Raw genomic sequence first — 13,897 nt, forward strand, 5'->3', positions numbered from 1 at the left:
AGACATTTATTGAAAGGCTGTCATGTATCTCATCACTGAAAAGGCTGAAGAATGAAGCTTGGAAAACAATCAAGCACAAAGTTAGATAGCGAAAGAAATGCAGCCCAAATCATAGTACAAAAGTCAAATGAGGAAGATACCTTGACACTGACCATACCAGCACTGCACACCAATGCTATCCTGAAAACGATGCTGCTGCTACTGTGGCCGTTGCCCTCCCACAAAATCGGTTCTTCATGGTTTCTGCTGCTTTGTGACACAAGGCCCACCTCTGAGCACCTGATAGAGCTTAAGAATGCTCACACTTGAGCTGTAAGTTATCTGGGAACACAAGGATCTTGTGTTTGCAGTTCCTCTAGTTGGAAGTGGGCTCTGCTTCCCACCAAGAGTCCCACCAAGATAAGGTAGGGAATTCTCAGGACATAGAAGATGTGGGGCAGCCCCCCAAATGACAGACATTCACTGAGAGGGCACTCCAGAGTTTACTCCACTGAATAGTAATAAGTTTTATCACAAAAAAACATTAAACATTTTTGAGCATATTTTTGCTGCAGGATTCCTCAGAGACGTTAACATATGAACATGCATCGTGCTTCTCCAAGAGGGAGATACGGTGTGCGACGTTTGCCGCACATAGTTGAGCAAGGCGTTCTTTTCCATGGTAATTCTTGAGAAGAGTGTTCCTGAGAACATTGACTGGGGAAATGTGAAAGGACTATAGAGATCATGCCCAGAGGATTGCAACAGGCATCGGCAGATGTAATAAGAGATGGAGCCTTTAGAAGGTGGGTCAGGGTGGAGAGTGCCTTGAATTCTACCAGTCTAGTTCAGGTTTGAGTCACTGGATAGTAGCTGAGGTGAGGCTTGAGCCTGAAAGTGCCAGTTAGCCTGAATCAGTACCTTCAAAGGAGGCTCTGGTTGTAGCATACACAAGGGTTGGGAGAGGACAATCAAGAAACAAAACCCAGTGGAAAGGTTTAATCATTATGATTTAGAAGTAGGAATATAGATTAAGAGACTCTTGTATCTGAAAGGAACACTGTGGGTCATTGGTCCTGAGGTCAGCAAGCTACAGCCTGGGAGCCAGATCCTCCCACAGCCTGACCTAAGAATGGTTTTTAAATTTTTAAGTGGTTGGGGGAAAAAATCAAAAGAATAATAATAATATTTCATCACATATGAAAATTATATGAAATTCAAATTTCAGTGTCCATGAATAAGTTGCATTGTTCTCCTTAGTGGGCCTGTATTACAAAGAAATTGTACTCAATTGTGTTATTGTATTTTTAATTACATCACTTAAATGTATGAAATGTTTTCTCTTTTGTTATTGTAAGTACCTACAGAATATTTTCAGTTTTGCCACTTGCCCTGCAAAACCTAAAATATTTACTGTTCTGCTCCTTTAGAGAAAAACTTTGCCAATCTCTGTTCTAGTCCACCGCTTTCACTTTACTGATACTGAAACTGAGGCTCAGAGCAATTTGACTGAGGTCCGAAGCTTCCCAGCGATGGATCTGGGATGGAACCCATGTTCCAGCTCCTGCTCTAGTGCTCTTTCTCCTACAGCTCAGATGCATCAGTCCACATGATGTTCCACGGGAAGCAGTGGTGTGTGTAGATGATGGGAGAGGAAGAGGCAGCATCCACCTCTATCCAGTGCCAAAGTGTAACTGGATTATGATGGTGTTGAATGTGATGGAGAAGCACAGGAAAGGGGGAGGATTTAATAACCTCCCTCAAATCTTAAAAACCACTCCAATTTGCACCTAGGTCTTCCAGTTTCTCCATTTCAGCATTTAATGCAACTCAAAGACTTTAGCCAGAAGGTGAATAATGTAGAAATTCCTTCTGCAGATCATTTATGTAGCAGTGCTCCTTGTTGGTTTTGATATTACCACTTAGATATGGAAGTATTCAGCTTTGCTTCTTGAAATGATTGGATTTTATAGATTCAGGTTGACATGTTCTGAGATAGCATGTGTCAATGGGCAGAAAAATAGGAAATCTGACACTGAAAAGAATTCTGAAATGAGGTCCCAGCCTCAGAGAAACAGTGGAATATTTAATTATCAATGTCAGCCATGAATGTAGGATGAGAACCATCCTTCCTTTGATGTTCTGGGGGCTTCAACACATTTTGTTGAAAGTATTTGGTTGCCAGAAAATTCTAGGATATAGAGTGATAATGTAACCATAGTGAGTTTTTTTTCAGTTTATTTCATAGTTTGTTAAATATATGTAATACAGTTTATTCTATAAAACCATTCTGTTTATATAGTTTATCATCTGATAGTCTGTAAACATTTCTTTTGATTTTTGAGAAGAAATCAGTGGTCCACTGGGGAATTTTTTTCCTTTCTGGCTCATGTATTATATGGTTTAAGAAAGAGCATGCTAAATGAATTCAGTATAAATAAATGCTATCTAGACATTTTTTTTTAATTTATTGGCTCAGGTAAAATTTGTAAGTCGATTTTTCAAGATAAAACTGCTGACTTGAAAGAAAGTCTTGAGTCTCTAACACAGCTCCCCAGCCTCGTGAGTTAAGGCCCTGTGCTTGAGCTGCGTGATGATGCTGGGAGAAAGCCCCTGAGACGGATACTTACCGCTCAGGAAGTGTGCTGCTGACCACAGTCCTTAACTCACTTTTACGACACAACTGAGGGGCCAACCCCAGAGGCTCGCTCTCATTGCCTGGTGAAATCCCTCGCCTGTACTCTGGGGGCTGAGAAGAAGCTAAAATCACAAATTGAGAGAGATGAAAGAAGATGGGTGAGACATGGTAGTGTTGACAGCCAGACAGAAGGAGAATGAGGACAACGGCTTTAGGGTCTTCATTCAGTAGGAAATCAGTACAATCAAACAAGGCACCTGCTGGGGGCCTGGAAGCTGAATGAGGAAGGGAGATTGGGATTCCTTGATGCAGCCCTGGTTAAGGCACTCTTCTTCCTAGCAGCCGTTGTAGACTAATGATTTCTATAATTGTTTCATATTTCTCTCCCCCTTTAGACCGGTGCTTCTCAAATGGGGGCAGTTTTACGCTGTGGAAGACATTAGTCAAGAGACATTTTTAGTCGTCACAACTAGAGAGGGGAGTGGTGCTGGCATCTAGTAGGTAGAGGCCAGGGATGCTGCTAAAACATTCCACAATGCACAGGACAGCCCCACAAAAAGAATTATCCCACCCCAAATGTCAACAATGCCAAGGTTGAGAGACCCGTCTGTCTTGCTCACTACTTTATCCCCAACACCTAGCTGGGAACCTGGCACAAAATGAGGCTCCCAGCAGGCATTCACTGAATACAGGTGAGCCAAGTCTTCCCTCTTCCCAGCCTCTTTGCCTAAGTCACTCCTTTCGCACCAGCAGGTACTCTCAACCCTGAGCACATTGCACAGGACTGATCATTCCCTCTACTTGTACGTCACTGACACTACTTTTGAGCTGCAGACAATCTCTAATCAGAAGGAGGTTACATTTCTTCTGTCTCTCATCTCTCTCATAGCTCTATACTGAAATTGACATATCTATGGTTTTTCATCTGCATTCTTAAGAAGGAGTGAAATAAAAGGGTAGATATTTTCCTTTGCTTATACCTAGTATTTTGGTGTAGAATGATGAGCTATAATGCATGGCTGACTTAGCAACAGTGATCATTAGATTTATTTTCAAGGATAGCCATCACTGAGAGTATATGTGGGTGATGGAGGAGAAGGCAATTTCCAACATAATGAGCATTTTTGAATGCAATCTGACCAATTTTTTATGCTGTATAGGGAATGTTTATCCTTTGGAAGAGACAGTTCTGGAAGGCCCCGGAAGTTCCAGCAGAGAACTGGCTCCGTGGGGCTACACTAGCCCATCAGAGGAACAGATTGAAATGTGCAGCGCCCCTTTCATCCCTGTTTCTAACAAAGCCGCTTCTGGAACAAAGGAGCCTACATTGTTTCATAGTTGCAAAGATGCCTGGTCCAGGCCTGTATAAATATGGGGAACGTTACAGGGTGGGGTGCATGCAATCCACCTCTTCCTGGAGCGCGCTTGCCCCTCAGTGGCAGGATGAGAGCTGAGGACATTGAGTGTGCTCAGCCCTTCTCTGGGTGTCTTTCCCCAATAAACCCTATTTCCTATACATACTGTGGCTCCATTAGAAACTCCAGTGCAACCTTCCCACCAAATAGGGGAGCAGTTCAGTTGAGCAGTTGTAGGAGTTGACCTAATTGCAGGCTCTTCATCGTATTTTAAATGATTTCTCTGTGTCGTATGACTTAATCGAAACTCTCAGAGAGCAGGAAGAAGAGTAGATACTCGTGAGTGTGTATGTAGAGGGGAGTGAAATGTGCATGTATAGATTGTCATATCTTGCATGGATTGTATATCTATAGATTGTGTATCTATATCTATTGTATATCTATAGATTGTATATCTATATCTATAGATTGTCATATCCTGTATAGATTGTCTGTCATATCTTCTTGTCTCTACTCCTGTCAGCTTTTTTTTTTTTAACAGAATAAAGTTTTCAGTCTCTACTGTGAAACCCTAAAAAATAGCCTTGTGTCTGTTGTCGGGATGTTTTTGAGAGTATAGCTCATTATCCCACACAGTAAACTCGTTATGAGGACTCTTGAGATCCCTGATTTCTGACTAGGACTCAAGAATAATTACACTTCTCCTCAGTCACTGTTTTGTTTTGTTTTTTTTAGATGTTGGGGGTAGGAGTTTATTAAATAATTTATTTATTTTTGCTGTGTTGGGTCTTCGTTTCTGTGCGAGGGCTTTCTCTAGTTGCGGCAAGCGGGGGCCACTCTTCGTCGCGGTGCGCAGGCCACTCACTATCGCGGCCTCTCTTGTTGCGGAGCACAGGCTCCAGACGCGCAGGCTCAATAGTTGTGGCTCACGGGCCCAGTTGCTCCGCGGCATGTGGGATCCTCCCGTACCAGGGCTTGAACCCGTGTTCCCTGCATTGGCAGGCAGATTCTCAACCACTGCACCACCAGGGAAGCCCACTGATTTGTTTTTTATCTCAGGGACAATGAGTATGTAACCGATTAGGTTTCCTTTGAGAATTGAGAGTTGCTTGTTAGAATGTTCAGAGCCAAATCTGTTGCCCACGCATATGCAGCAGGGGTTTATAGAAGTTCAAGGTAGCCTCAATCCTGACTCCATGTCAGGATGTCCGTATTTTTCCTTTATCTTTCCCATCTACTTCAAGTGTATCATCATTATTATATGTACCTCTGTAAAATGTCTAGAAATGTTTTTGGGAAAAGGTAGGGGTATAGATAAATAGATGTATTATGGTAGGCCATCAAAAAACAGTTTTACTGGCTTCTTTTTTTCCCTTTCCAGATTGAGATGCTACCAGATGGGCTGTTTCAGTGCAAAAAGCTGCAGTGTTTACTTTTGGGGAAAAATAGCCTGATGAGCTTGTCCCCTCACGTGGGTGAGCTGTCGAACCTTACTCATCTGGAGCTCATTGGTAATTACCTGGAAACACTTCCTCCTGAACTGGAAGGATGTCAGTCCCTCAAACGGAGCTGTCTGATTGTTGAGGAGAATTTGCTCAATACTCTTCCTCCCCCTGTAACAGAACGTTTGCAGACATGCTTAGATAAATGTTGACCTAAAGAGGAAAATAATTTTTAAAAGTACACTCCAGGGCTTTATCTGAGAACTCAATTTACCTAAGTTATAAAGATGAACAATGGATAATTATGACTAACTATAACCAAATGTCTTATTAAAGCAACTCAGTGTCTATCCCTAAATTAAACAGGTAAAAAGTATTAACACTGAACTAAAGTTTTGTGAATAATTGATCTTTAACTTATGGAAATATAAGAAGTACGCTTGGAGGGTGGAATGGGGACAAGAAATTATTGAATCTCTACATTGCAGTTTGTATCTTTTGAAGATTAGGTATTACTTATTTGCATACTTGTTTTAACTGACTTCCTGTTTTGATATTTATCACCTAGACCATAAACTCATCAACATAAATTCCCTTGATGTGTACACTGAGCACTGTCTTTGATTTATGGTCTTAAATATTTTTAGGCAGGGTACATTGTGCTAGGCAGAATTCCTTCTGGCTTAATTTTTACTTCCTGTCCCAGCTTGTTTTGAGTCTTCCTCCATCTGATTTTCTCTTAACAACAATGATGAACCCTGAGAAAGTGCCTGCCTTTGGCCTTTGCATAGAACAGGAGCAGGGTACTTAGGACATGTCACCCTCGGGGCATCCTAAAAATTAATGTATACTCAAATTTTTTCTTGTATATCATCAAAGCCTTTTTTATTTGCTAATCATTTTTATATTAAATGTAAACATACAAATATTTTTATTGTATAATCTTGGATTCAAAATCTGTGAGAATAATTTTTGTAAGGTACAGAGAAACACATCCTTTTCTTTAAGAATTTACTATTAATATACTTGGTTTTGGCTGCGTATGATTCTCATATTTGTGCACATTCTGTTCCAAAATGTTTTTGTACTCTGCAACTAATTACTTTTGGATAACAAAAGCCTTGTGTTTCATGCCCTAAAATATTTGGGGGGTTTCCTTTGTAAGAGGATGGCCACATCATCTACCTCTCTCTTCCCTAGTGCTGTGCTATTGTACGGGTACAATTCTTAATTACTTCAAAAACTGTGATGGAGGGGAGAGGTGCAGATTTGAATCTTTAAAACTGATTTTAAAGCATTCTGTAGAAATTAAGTAAGAGTTAAGCAAAATACTTTCTTCTCCATCTGCATGATCTCTAGATAGGATTATAATGTAAAACACTCAGCTTAAAATTCAGCGCTTAAAATGAGTTCTCAGAGCTCACAAAGAAATAGATCTGGTTAACTGAAATTCATCTCATGCCTTTGTCTAACTTTTCTGGAATACATTTTGCTCTTTTTTATAAAGAGCTTTGTGTTTGGCTTTTTATTATCATACATATTGTAAAATGAATAAAATCGACTGACTCGTTTTGGGGAAACGTACATTTTCAATGTGTTTTTCTCTAATGGGTCTAGGCATTGTGATGCTGTCTCATTTTGGATGTAACTATGAAGTAATCTATTAACTGCACCTAGACAAAACTGGAAAACACTATGGGTAAAGAGTACTGTAAACATGGAATTGTGTTGTATGGTATGTTTTTTCTTGCTTTGTCCCTTCCAGAAAGATGAAAGTCTAAATGATGGCAAAATGTAGCTTCCCTCACCTGCCACACACCCCTGGACTAACATTCAGAGAAAAGAGTTGTTCACATCAAATGAAATTTGAGTAATAGCTATAAAAAATAGAAAACACCAAAGGCTGCCTAAAACATTATTGTTTATTCTGAATGACAAAGAACAGTGTAAAAATGCAATTCTTACCAAAACTTGCCTTTAGTCAGAACATTCAAGTTCTCAGGGAGCCAGGCATAACTGATGAAACTTTCTTGTAGGATTTCAGAAAACAGGTTCTGACCATATCTAGGGTTTTATGTTATTTTCAATCTTTTGAATGTTGAGTTCTTTGTCATTTTAATGTTTCACATCTCTGTTGCACAATAGAATTGTCATGTGTACCGATTCCAGTGTTGGATAGGATTATCTTACGTTTGGAACATGAATATGATACATGGAAATATGTTTAAATGTTTTGGGCCATATAATTAGCCATAATGTGTATGAAAGATCTTACCCCCTTCTATAAGGAAGAATTTTTAAAACAAATTTCAGATTTGCTACTATTCCCCTGACAAACTACAACTCCTCCCGGCTAGTCACCAGTTCTGTTCACCTGCAGAAGTCACTAGCCAAACCTTCCTTATCACCCTTCTAAATTTCTGGAAGCAAGTTACTATCAGGATCAATAATGAGTTTTGTAAGCTTCTTTCCAAACACTAGGGTTTGGTTACTAATGCAAACTCTGTTGTTCTTCATGCCATAGTTTTTAGGTTTACTTTTTTATTTCAATCCTACACTCCAGTGTTTAGGTAACTTTTGAAATGATGCAGCACTGAGGCCATGAACTCTGAGACCACCACTTAACACACAAAATTGTGATGTTTGATGCCACCTTTACTGCAGTGTTGGAGCAGATATTCAATTTGGAAGAGGATTTTAAATGAAGAAAATTAAGTTTATTCAATTATAATTTTAAGACTTTAGTTGATTTCCAAGAATGTGTAGTGCATTTTCCAAAAAATAAATATGGATGTTATTCAGAACAAAGTTGAAGGCTTATGCTAGCATTGGTTCATTTTATTTACATACACACACACAGATACACAATGATGAGCTTGCACACACACACAGACACACACACGCCCCATGTATACAAAATGTAATTTATTAGTTTTGGATATGTTTAATATTTCTCCAAAGTTGTAAGAGGTTGTAGGTTAATGCTAGGATATTAATTCTTTTTTATTCCTTACTTGTAATCATGGAGTATTCTGTTCTCTTAGTTGTAATGTTAAAACTAAATGCTCAAACTTGGTCAGCGACCTAAGTGGTTTTGAGCATTCCTTGTAAGGTGTGGTGTTCCTTCACTAACATACATCAGGGTATATCTGTGTGGCACATAGATACAGTGTTTTCATTCTTCATCCTCAGTCTTCATTGTTCCTCTGATATCACCATGTTTCACTGTCACTTAGCAAATGTTTGTGTTAAACAGGGTAAATAGAGATCCTCAAGGTCTCATTGTTGTGGCATAGCTCCAATGTGTGTGCTGTGGTGAGCTGCAGTGAGTTATCTGCATAACATTATTGTTTGATAGTGAAAATATTTGTTTCTGTTCTTCAGTGTCTCATGATTCAAATTTTGTATGTTGAATTAAAGTATTGCATAATATTGATGGGTTCAGAAACCATTAAAATAATCAAACAATTATTCTGTGGACTTATAGCTTTATTTCCTTGTATTTTCAAGCAAATGCTCTTTCCATCGTCACTTTCTCTTAGCATTGTCCCATCCACATAAGGTATTTTGTTTTCCCTCTCCACTCACCCATCTCCTTAAATTTATATAGTAACAAAATATATTTGTGCTAGAGAACTTGCGATACTACTTGAGCGTGTATTTATTTGGGGGGAAGCCAGAGCCTGTAATTATGCCTAATTGAATAGTTCTCCTTGACCCATCCCTGCAGTGTTTAGAGCTGATCCAATGATCCCTCATCTGTACCAGCAGCATGAGCATATAACTGTAAATCCACTTTGTTTTCAGGAACTGTATATTGCATCAGAATCTGTGTTTATTTCTTTCTGGAAACAAGAGGAAGGCTGGTGGGAGAGGGGAGGAGTTATTTTGCATCCTGGTTTGAATTATGAAGACATTATATACATGAAATGGCCTAAACTAGTAACTGTTGCAAAATGCCCTGGATATAATTATTTCTTATCTTCAGCTGGATATGAAAGCTGAAGCAGTGAAAAAACTGCAGTCCTATTTAATTGGTTTCTTCCTGTTTTTGGTCCATCACTTCTACATCCACTGGGAACTATCTACTAAGTACCTTTGGTAATGGACTACATTCTCTTCAACTTTTTTTTTTTATATGAACAATTTCATCAACCCTAAAGCATTAACATAGAACATATGAACCAAAGTACTGAGTCGAGCTGGCTTCTGGTTGAAATTAATTCATATTTAAATTTTGCATTTGTCTTGTATAGAACACTGCTGCTGAGAAAAAACAATTAGGAATGCCTCCTGCATGTTATATATTATCTCTAACAGAGACGGTGCAATTTAAAAAATACAAAGGGGCATGGAATTAGAATGCATGTGTTTGTGTATATATGTGTTGTATATAAACCTAAATATTTATGCTTAAATATTTTAAAACTCTTCAAATGTTTCACTCTCAGCAAAATAATGGGCCAATCCTGAGTAGAGACATTTTCTTTGATTAGCTTCACAGTGAAGGCTAGCATTTGTTTTTTTGTCTTTGCCACATGTTCTGAAACATGTACATAATTGGTTTTCGCTTCTGATAATGGATTACTAGAAAATGTGAGATTGTTTTGAGTTGAATGATTTTGGCCCTCAGGTTTACCATGTAAATCTGCATTTTGGTGGTAAATCCCTCTGCCTGAGATTCAGTAGGTTTTGGTAAACTTTACTGTTTTTAAAATAACTTTTGTGTAAAATAAAGATTCAATTTTTATAGTAAATGGCAAATAAAAACAGATTCAGTGTTGGAAGAAGTCGACTGGACTAATTTTACCTGTATACACGTATCAGTGCCCAAGTTTCCAGAAGTGATTCCCTCCCCTTCTCAGGGTTTCCTGTGCAGTTGTACTGTTATATTGTTCACCAAATGATGGAGTTTAGATTTACATACGAATCTCATAACAGTAGTAGGAGTTTTCAATGTACACTACAATGGCCACAAATTATCGAGTCCCTGAAAACTGTTGAATTGATCCTAGAATGCACTGTGGGGGAGCGTTGAGGGTGTGGAATCTGTCACTCCTAATAAGTCCATCTGTCGAATAGTGTTCATCCTTGGGGACTGATGTTCACAAACCAACCCATCTCTTTCCCTCTCTTCCTGGCTCCTGTTTCTCTATCTACTGTTAGTTTCGCACTAACATTGAATAGTGGACCAGGTAAATAAAAAGTAAAAAACTACAAGACAAGAAATGTTGTGAAGGTTTAGTAAAGGGAGAAAACACTCGAATTATCGAGTAAATTAGGCACCTAATAGTTTGAACTTTTGGATAGAAGACTCTCTCAACCACATACACAGTTTCGGAAACACATTAGAAAGCAGATAGTAAGAACTTTTCTCTGCTGGAGGACAGAACTCGTTATAGACTGAACCAGATGATGAAGGAAACCAGATGGTCCTATTCTTCCCAGGAAATGCATACCTCAGGCAAGGCTTTCCCTCACCCTAAATGCCTCAGGAATGGGAATATGTTGAGGGAACGAAGCCAGTGCCTGACCTAAGGCGTCACTGCAAGGTGCTTTGGGCGCTGGGTCCTGTCTAACAGGCCACGGGGCAGTCACCTGCCCCCACGAGCATGGGGACAAGGGTGGCTCCACGTTGTTCAGCACTCGCCTCCACTTTCCAAAATCACTCTTCAAACATGCGGTGAAGGGGGCCTGGCTGTGCAGACAGAGGCTGTGTCGGTACTGTTGAGGCCACCGTTTGATGCTCTGGAGATGCAGCTCGTGTTTGAGTTTCTGACATGAGTGGATTCTCTGAAATCCAGGTTCCTAGCTTGTTTTCTGTGTCCCTCTCATCTCCGAGGTCAGAGGAAAGCAGTTTATCCAAAAGCGCAAAGCCAGACCTTGAACTCAGCCCCATATTTACAGAGGAATATGTATCTACTATGCCAACGAAGGATCAGAAAAAAGTCATTTTTCAACATGCGAAAAATGCAGTCATTTTTCGACTTGGAAAATACAAGTCTCTCTTCACCCTGTGTTGTCTCATCATGATTTAGACAAGAGTTCTAAGTCTTGCCTCCTAAATACCAATGATTCTATAGAACTGCCTGTGTGCTGCTGAGAAGCTTTTCAAATTATTTCTTGTAACAAATACCTTAAATTTTGTTTGCCTTTTTACACAGGCCTGTTGTTTATTCATTTAGGGCTCAGGCACAACGTTTTTTACTCTCTGCCTCCCTCTGCCGCTGAGATGAGAAGAAATCAAATAGAAGTTCGCCTGGTTCCTATTTCCTCCCCTTTTATTCAGTTTGTCCTTGCCCTGCCTTTATAAAATGCAGCCCCCAGCCCCCGCAAGGTAAGATCTTGAGAATTCAGTGGCCCTCACTGAATCTCAGTGACTCCATCTCAAATGAGATGCACTTAGAAAACCCCATGCAGTGCCCGGCACCAGGACCAGACCAGACATGCAGGTGCCCTGGGCAGGTAACAATTTGTCACCCCTTTAAACATGCTTTGAATATTCATTCAATATGTACTTGGTAGAGATGCGGGAAGCTGCTTTTCTATTAGTAAAAATCATGAACCTTTATGTCAGCTGTCTATATCCTTCTCCAAAAGCAAAACTCTCACAAGAGTAAGGTAGAGCTTAAAGATGATTGAGCAGAGAGACAGGTGGAGGTAGGGGGTCCTCATAGCATTTCTGTCAAACACTCCCAGTAGACAGTCTCATTTCCCAGGCCTCATGAGCAGGCCTCTCAGCTGCTGGGTCTCCCCTCTCTTTTTCCCCCTCAGAGCGTCCTACTCTTTTGGCCCTTCCCAGATCTGAGGCCCTACACCCTCCAGTCTCTCTCTCTGACTGGGCTGTTTAGCATTGTCCTAACCACATATTCCAAGCCTACACAAATCACCCTTTACTAAATCCCAACTTTGAGAGTATTAAATGCCCATCATATCAAGGGAGATGTTTTAGTTTGTACTCATCAAAATAGATGTCTTTCAAGGGGACTGCCCTGGCAGTCCAGTCGTTAAGACTTCACCTTCCAGTGCAGGGGGTGCTTCCAGTGCAGGGGGTACGGGTTCGATCCCTGGTCAGGGAGCTAAGATCCCACACGCCTCGTGGCCAAAAAACCAAAACATAAAACAGAAGCAATACTGTAACAGATTCAATAAAGACTTTTAAAAAGTGGTCCACATCAAAAAATATCTTAAAAAAAATAAAAACTAAATGTCTTACAAATCACAGTGTCCAGGGGAATGTGATTGTCAGCTGGCGAGGTGTGCTTGCAACCTTAGGACCTGAGGCAATGGGATTCTAGTAGGGAAAGGATGGTTTCTCAGTTACCTCAGGTTGTGGTAACTTTATCAGAAGAGGAATAATCGATTTGGACCATTGCATATAACATGCTGAATAAAGTCAGAATGTATTTGGAAAAATAAATGTCTTTCAGTTATCAAGATTCTCCCTTCAAGGTGGTTTCCTGTCACAATTTTCAAATTCCAAATAACAGACTTATTCACTATGCTGAATGGAAGTAGGACCAATTTGCATTCCTTAGGCTGGTAACCTAATGAATGGCATGTGAAAACCCGCATTAACTGGTCCTGACCTATTACCACTTATTCCGATAATATTTGGTGCTCCTTGTAAATTAGTACCCAGGCAAATGTTTAAACACTGCGGGGGACCACCTATGTGAAGAGAGTTTCCTTCTAGTCTTTCCTTGAACTGGATTAGGATTCACATCCTTGTCTTATTGCCTCTATAGTATTTCATAAAGAAACTACTCAGATCATTATGAGGAGAAAAGAGCCATTCTGTCACTCTTTTCGTAATAGTCTGAACCAGTCTCAGGCAACTGCTCTGTGAAAAGGGAAATCCTGAAGAAGTAGCCAAGTGAAGGAGCATTGATTCAGTCTGCATTAAGAGGCCTGAGGGAAATTTGCTGGACCTGTGATACCTGGGCAGAACAATACATCATAAGCCTCATTAATGGCTTCAAACTGAGGAAAGATAAAAATCTAATCATTTCATCCCTGCTGCTTCAGCTTGGAGTCTGTCACCTCGGGAGAAACGTCATATCGGGGGAAATCCATTACAACAGCAACATTATTTACCTCCTGCTACGGGCCAGGTGCTCCCCCAGGTTATTCATGCGTGCTGTCTCAATCCATCCAACAAGGTTTTATTTGGTGTGTTATTCCCATTTTACAGATGAGAAAACAAATGAAAAAATAACTTTCTCAGGCTTCCCTGGTGGTGTAGTGGTTGAAAGTGCGCCTGCAGATGCGGGGGACACGGGTTCATGCCCCGGTCCGGGAGGATCCCACGTGCCGCGGAGCGGCTGGGCCCGTGAGCCATGGCTGCTGAGCCTGAGCGTCTGGTCCGGCGGAGCCTGTGCTCCACAGCGGGAGAGGCCGCAACAGTGAGAGGCCCACGTAACGCAAAAAAAAAAAAATTAAAATAATTAAAAAAAAATAACTTTCTCAACATCTCATGACTG

The 13,897-nt window shown here is 40.3% G+C and overlaps 1 protein-coding gene across 2 annotated transcripts in view; it reads left to right on the top strand.

Moving 5' to 3' along the window:
- The window catches only part of LRRC8B (leucine rich repeat containing 8 VRAC subunit B), a 74,231-nt gene extending 65,363 nt beyond the window's left edge, over positions 1-8,868 (top strand). For both annotated transcript variants that reach the window (XM_079904310.1, XM_079904311.1), the window contains one exon: positions 5,354-8,868. In XM_079904310.1, the coding sequence (XP_079760436.1) occupies positions 5,354-5,626 (273 nt within the window). In that variant the 3' untranslated portion in view covers positions 5,627-8,868. The remainder of the gene's footprint in view (positions 1-5,353) is intronic.
- Positions 8,869-13,897: the final 5,029 nt, after the last annotated feature.

Source organism: Stenella coeruleoalba (genome assembly GCF_951394435.1).
Source record: "Stenella coeruleoalba genome assembly, chromosome: 1".
NCBI lineage: Eukaryota > Metazoa > Chordata > Mammalia > Artiodactyla > Delphinidae > Stenella > Stenella coeruleoalba.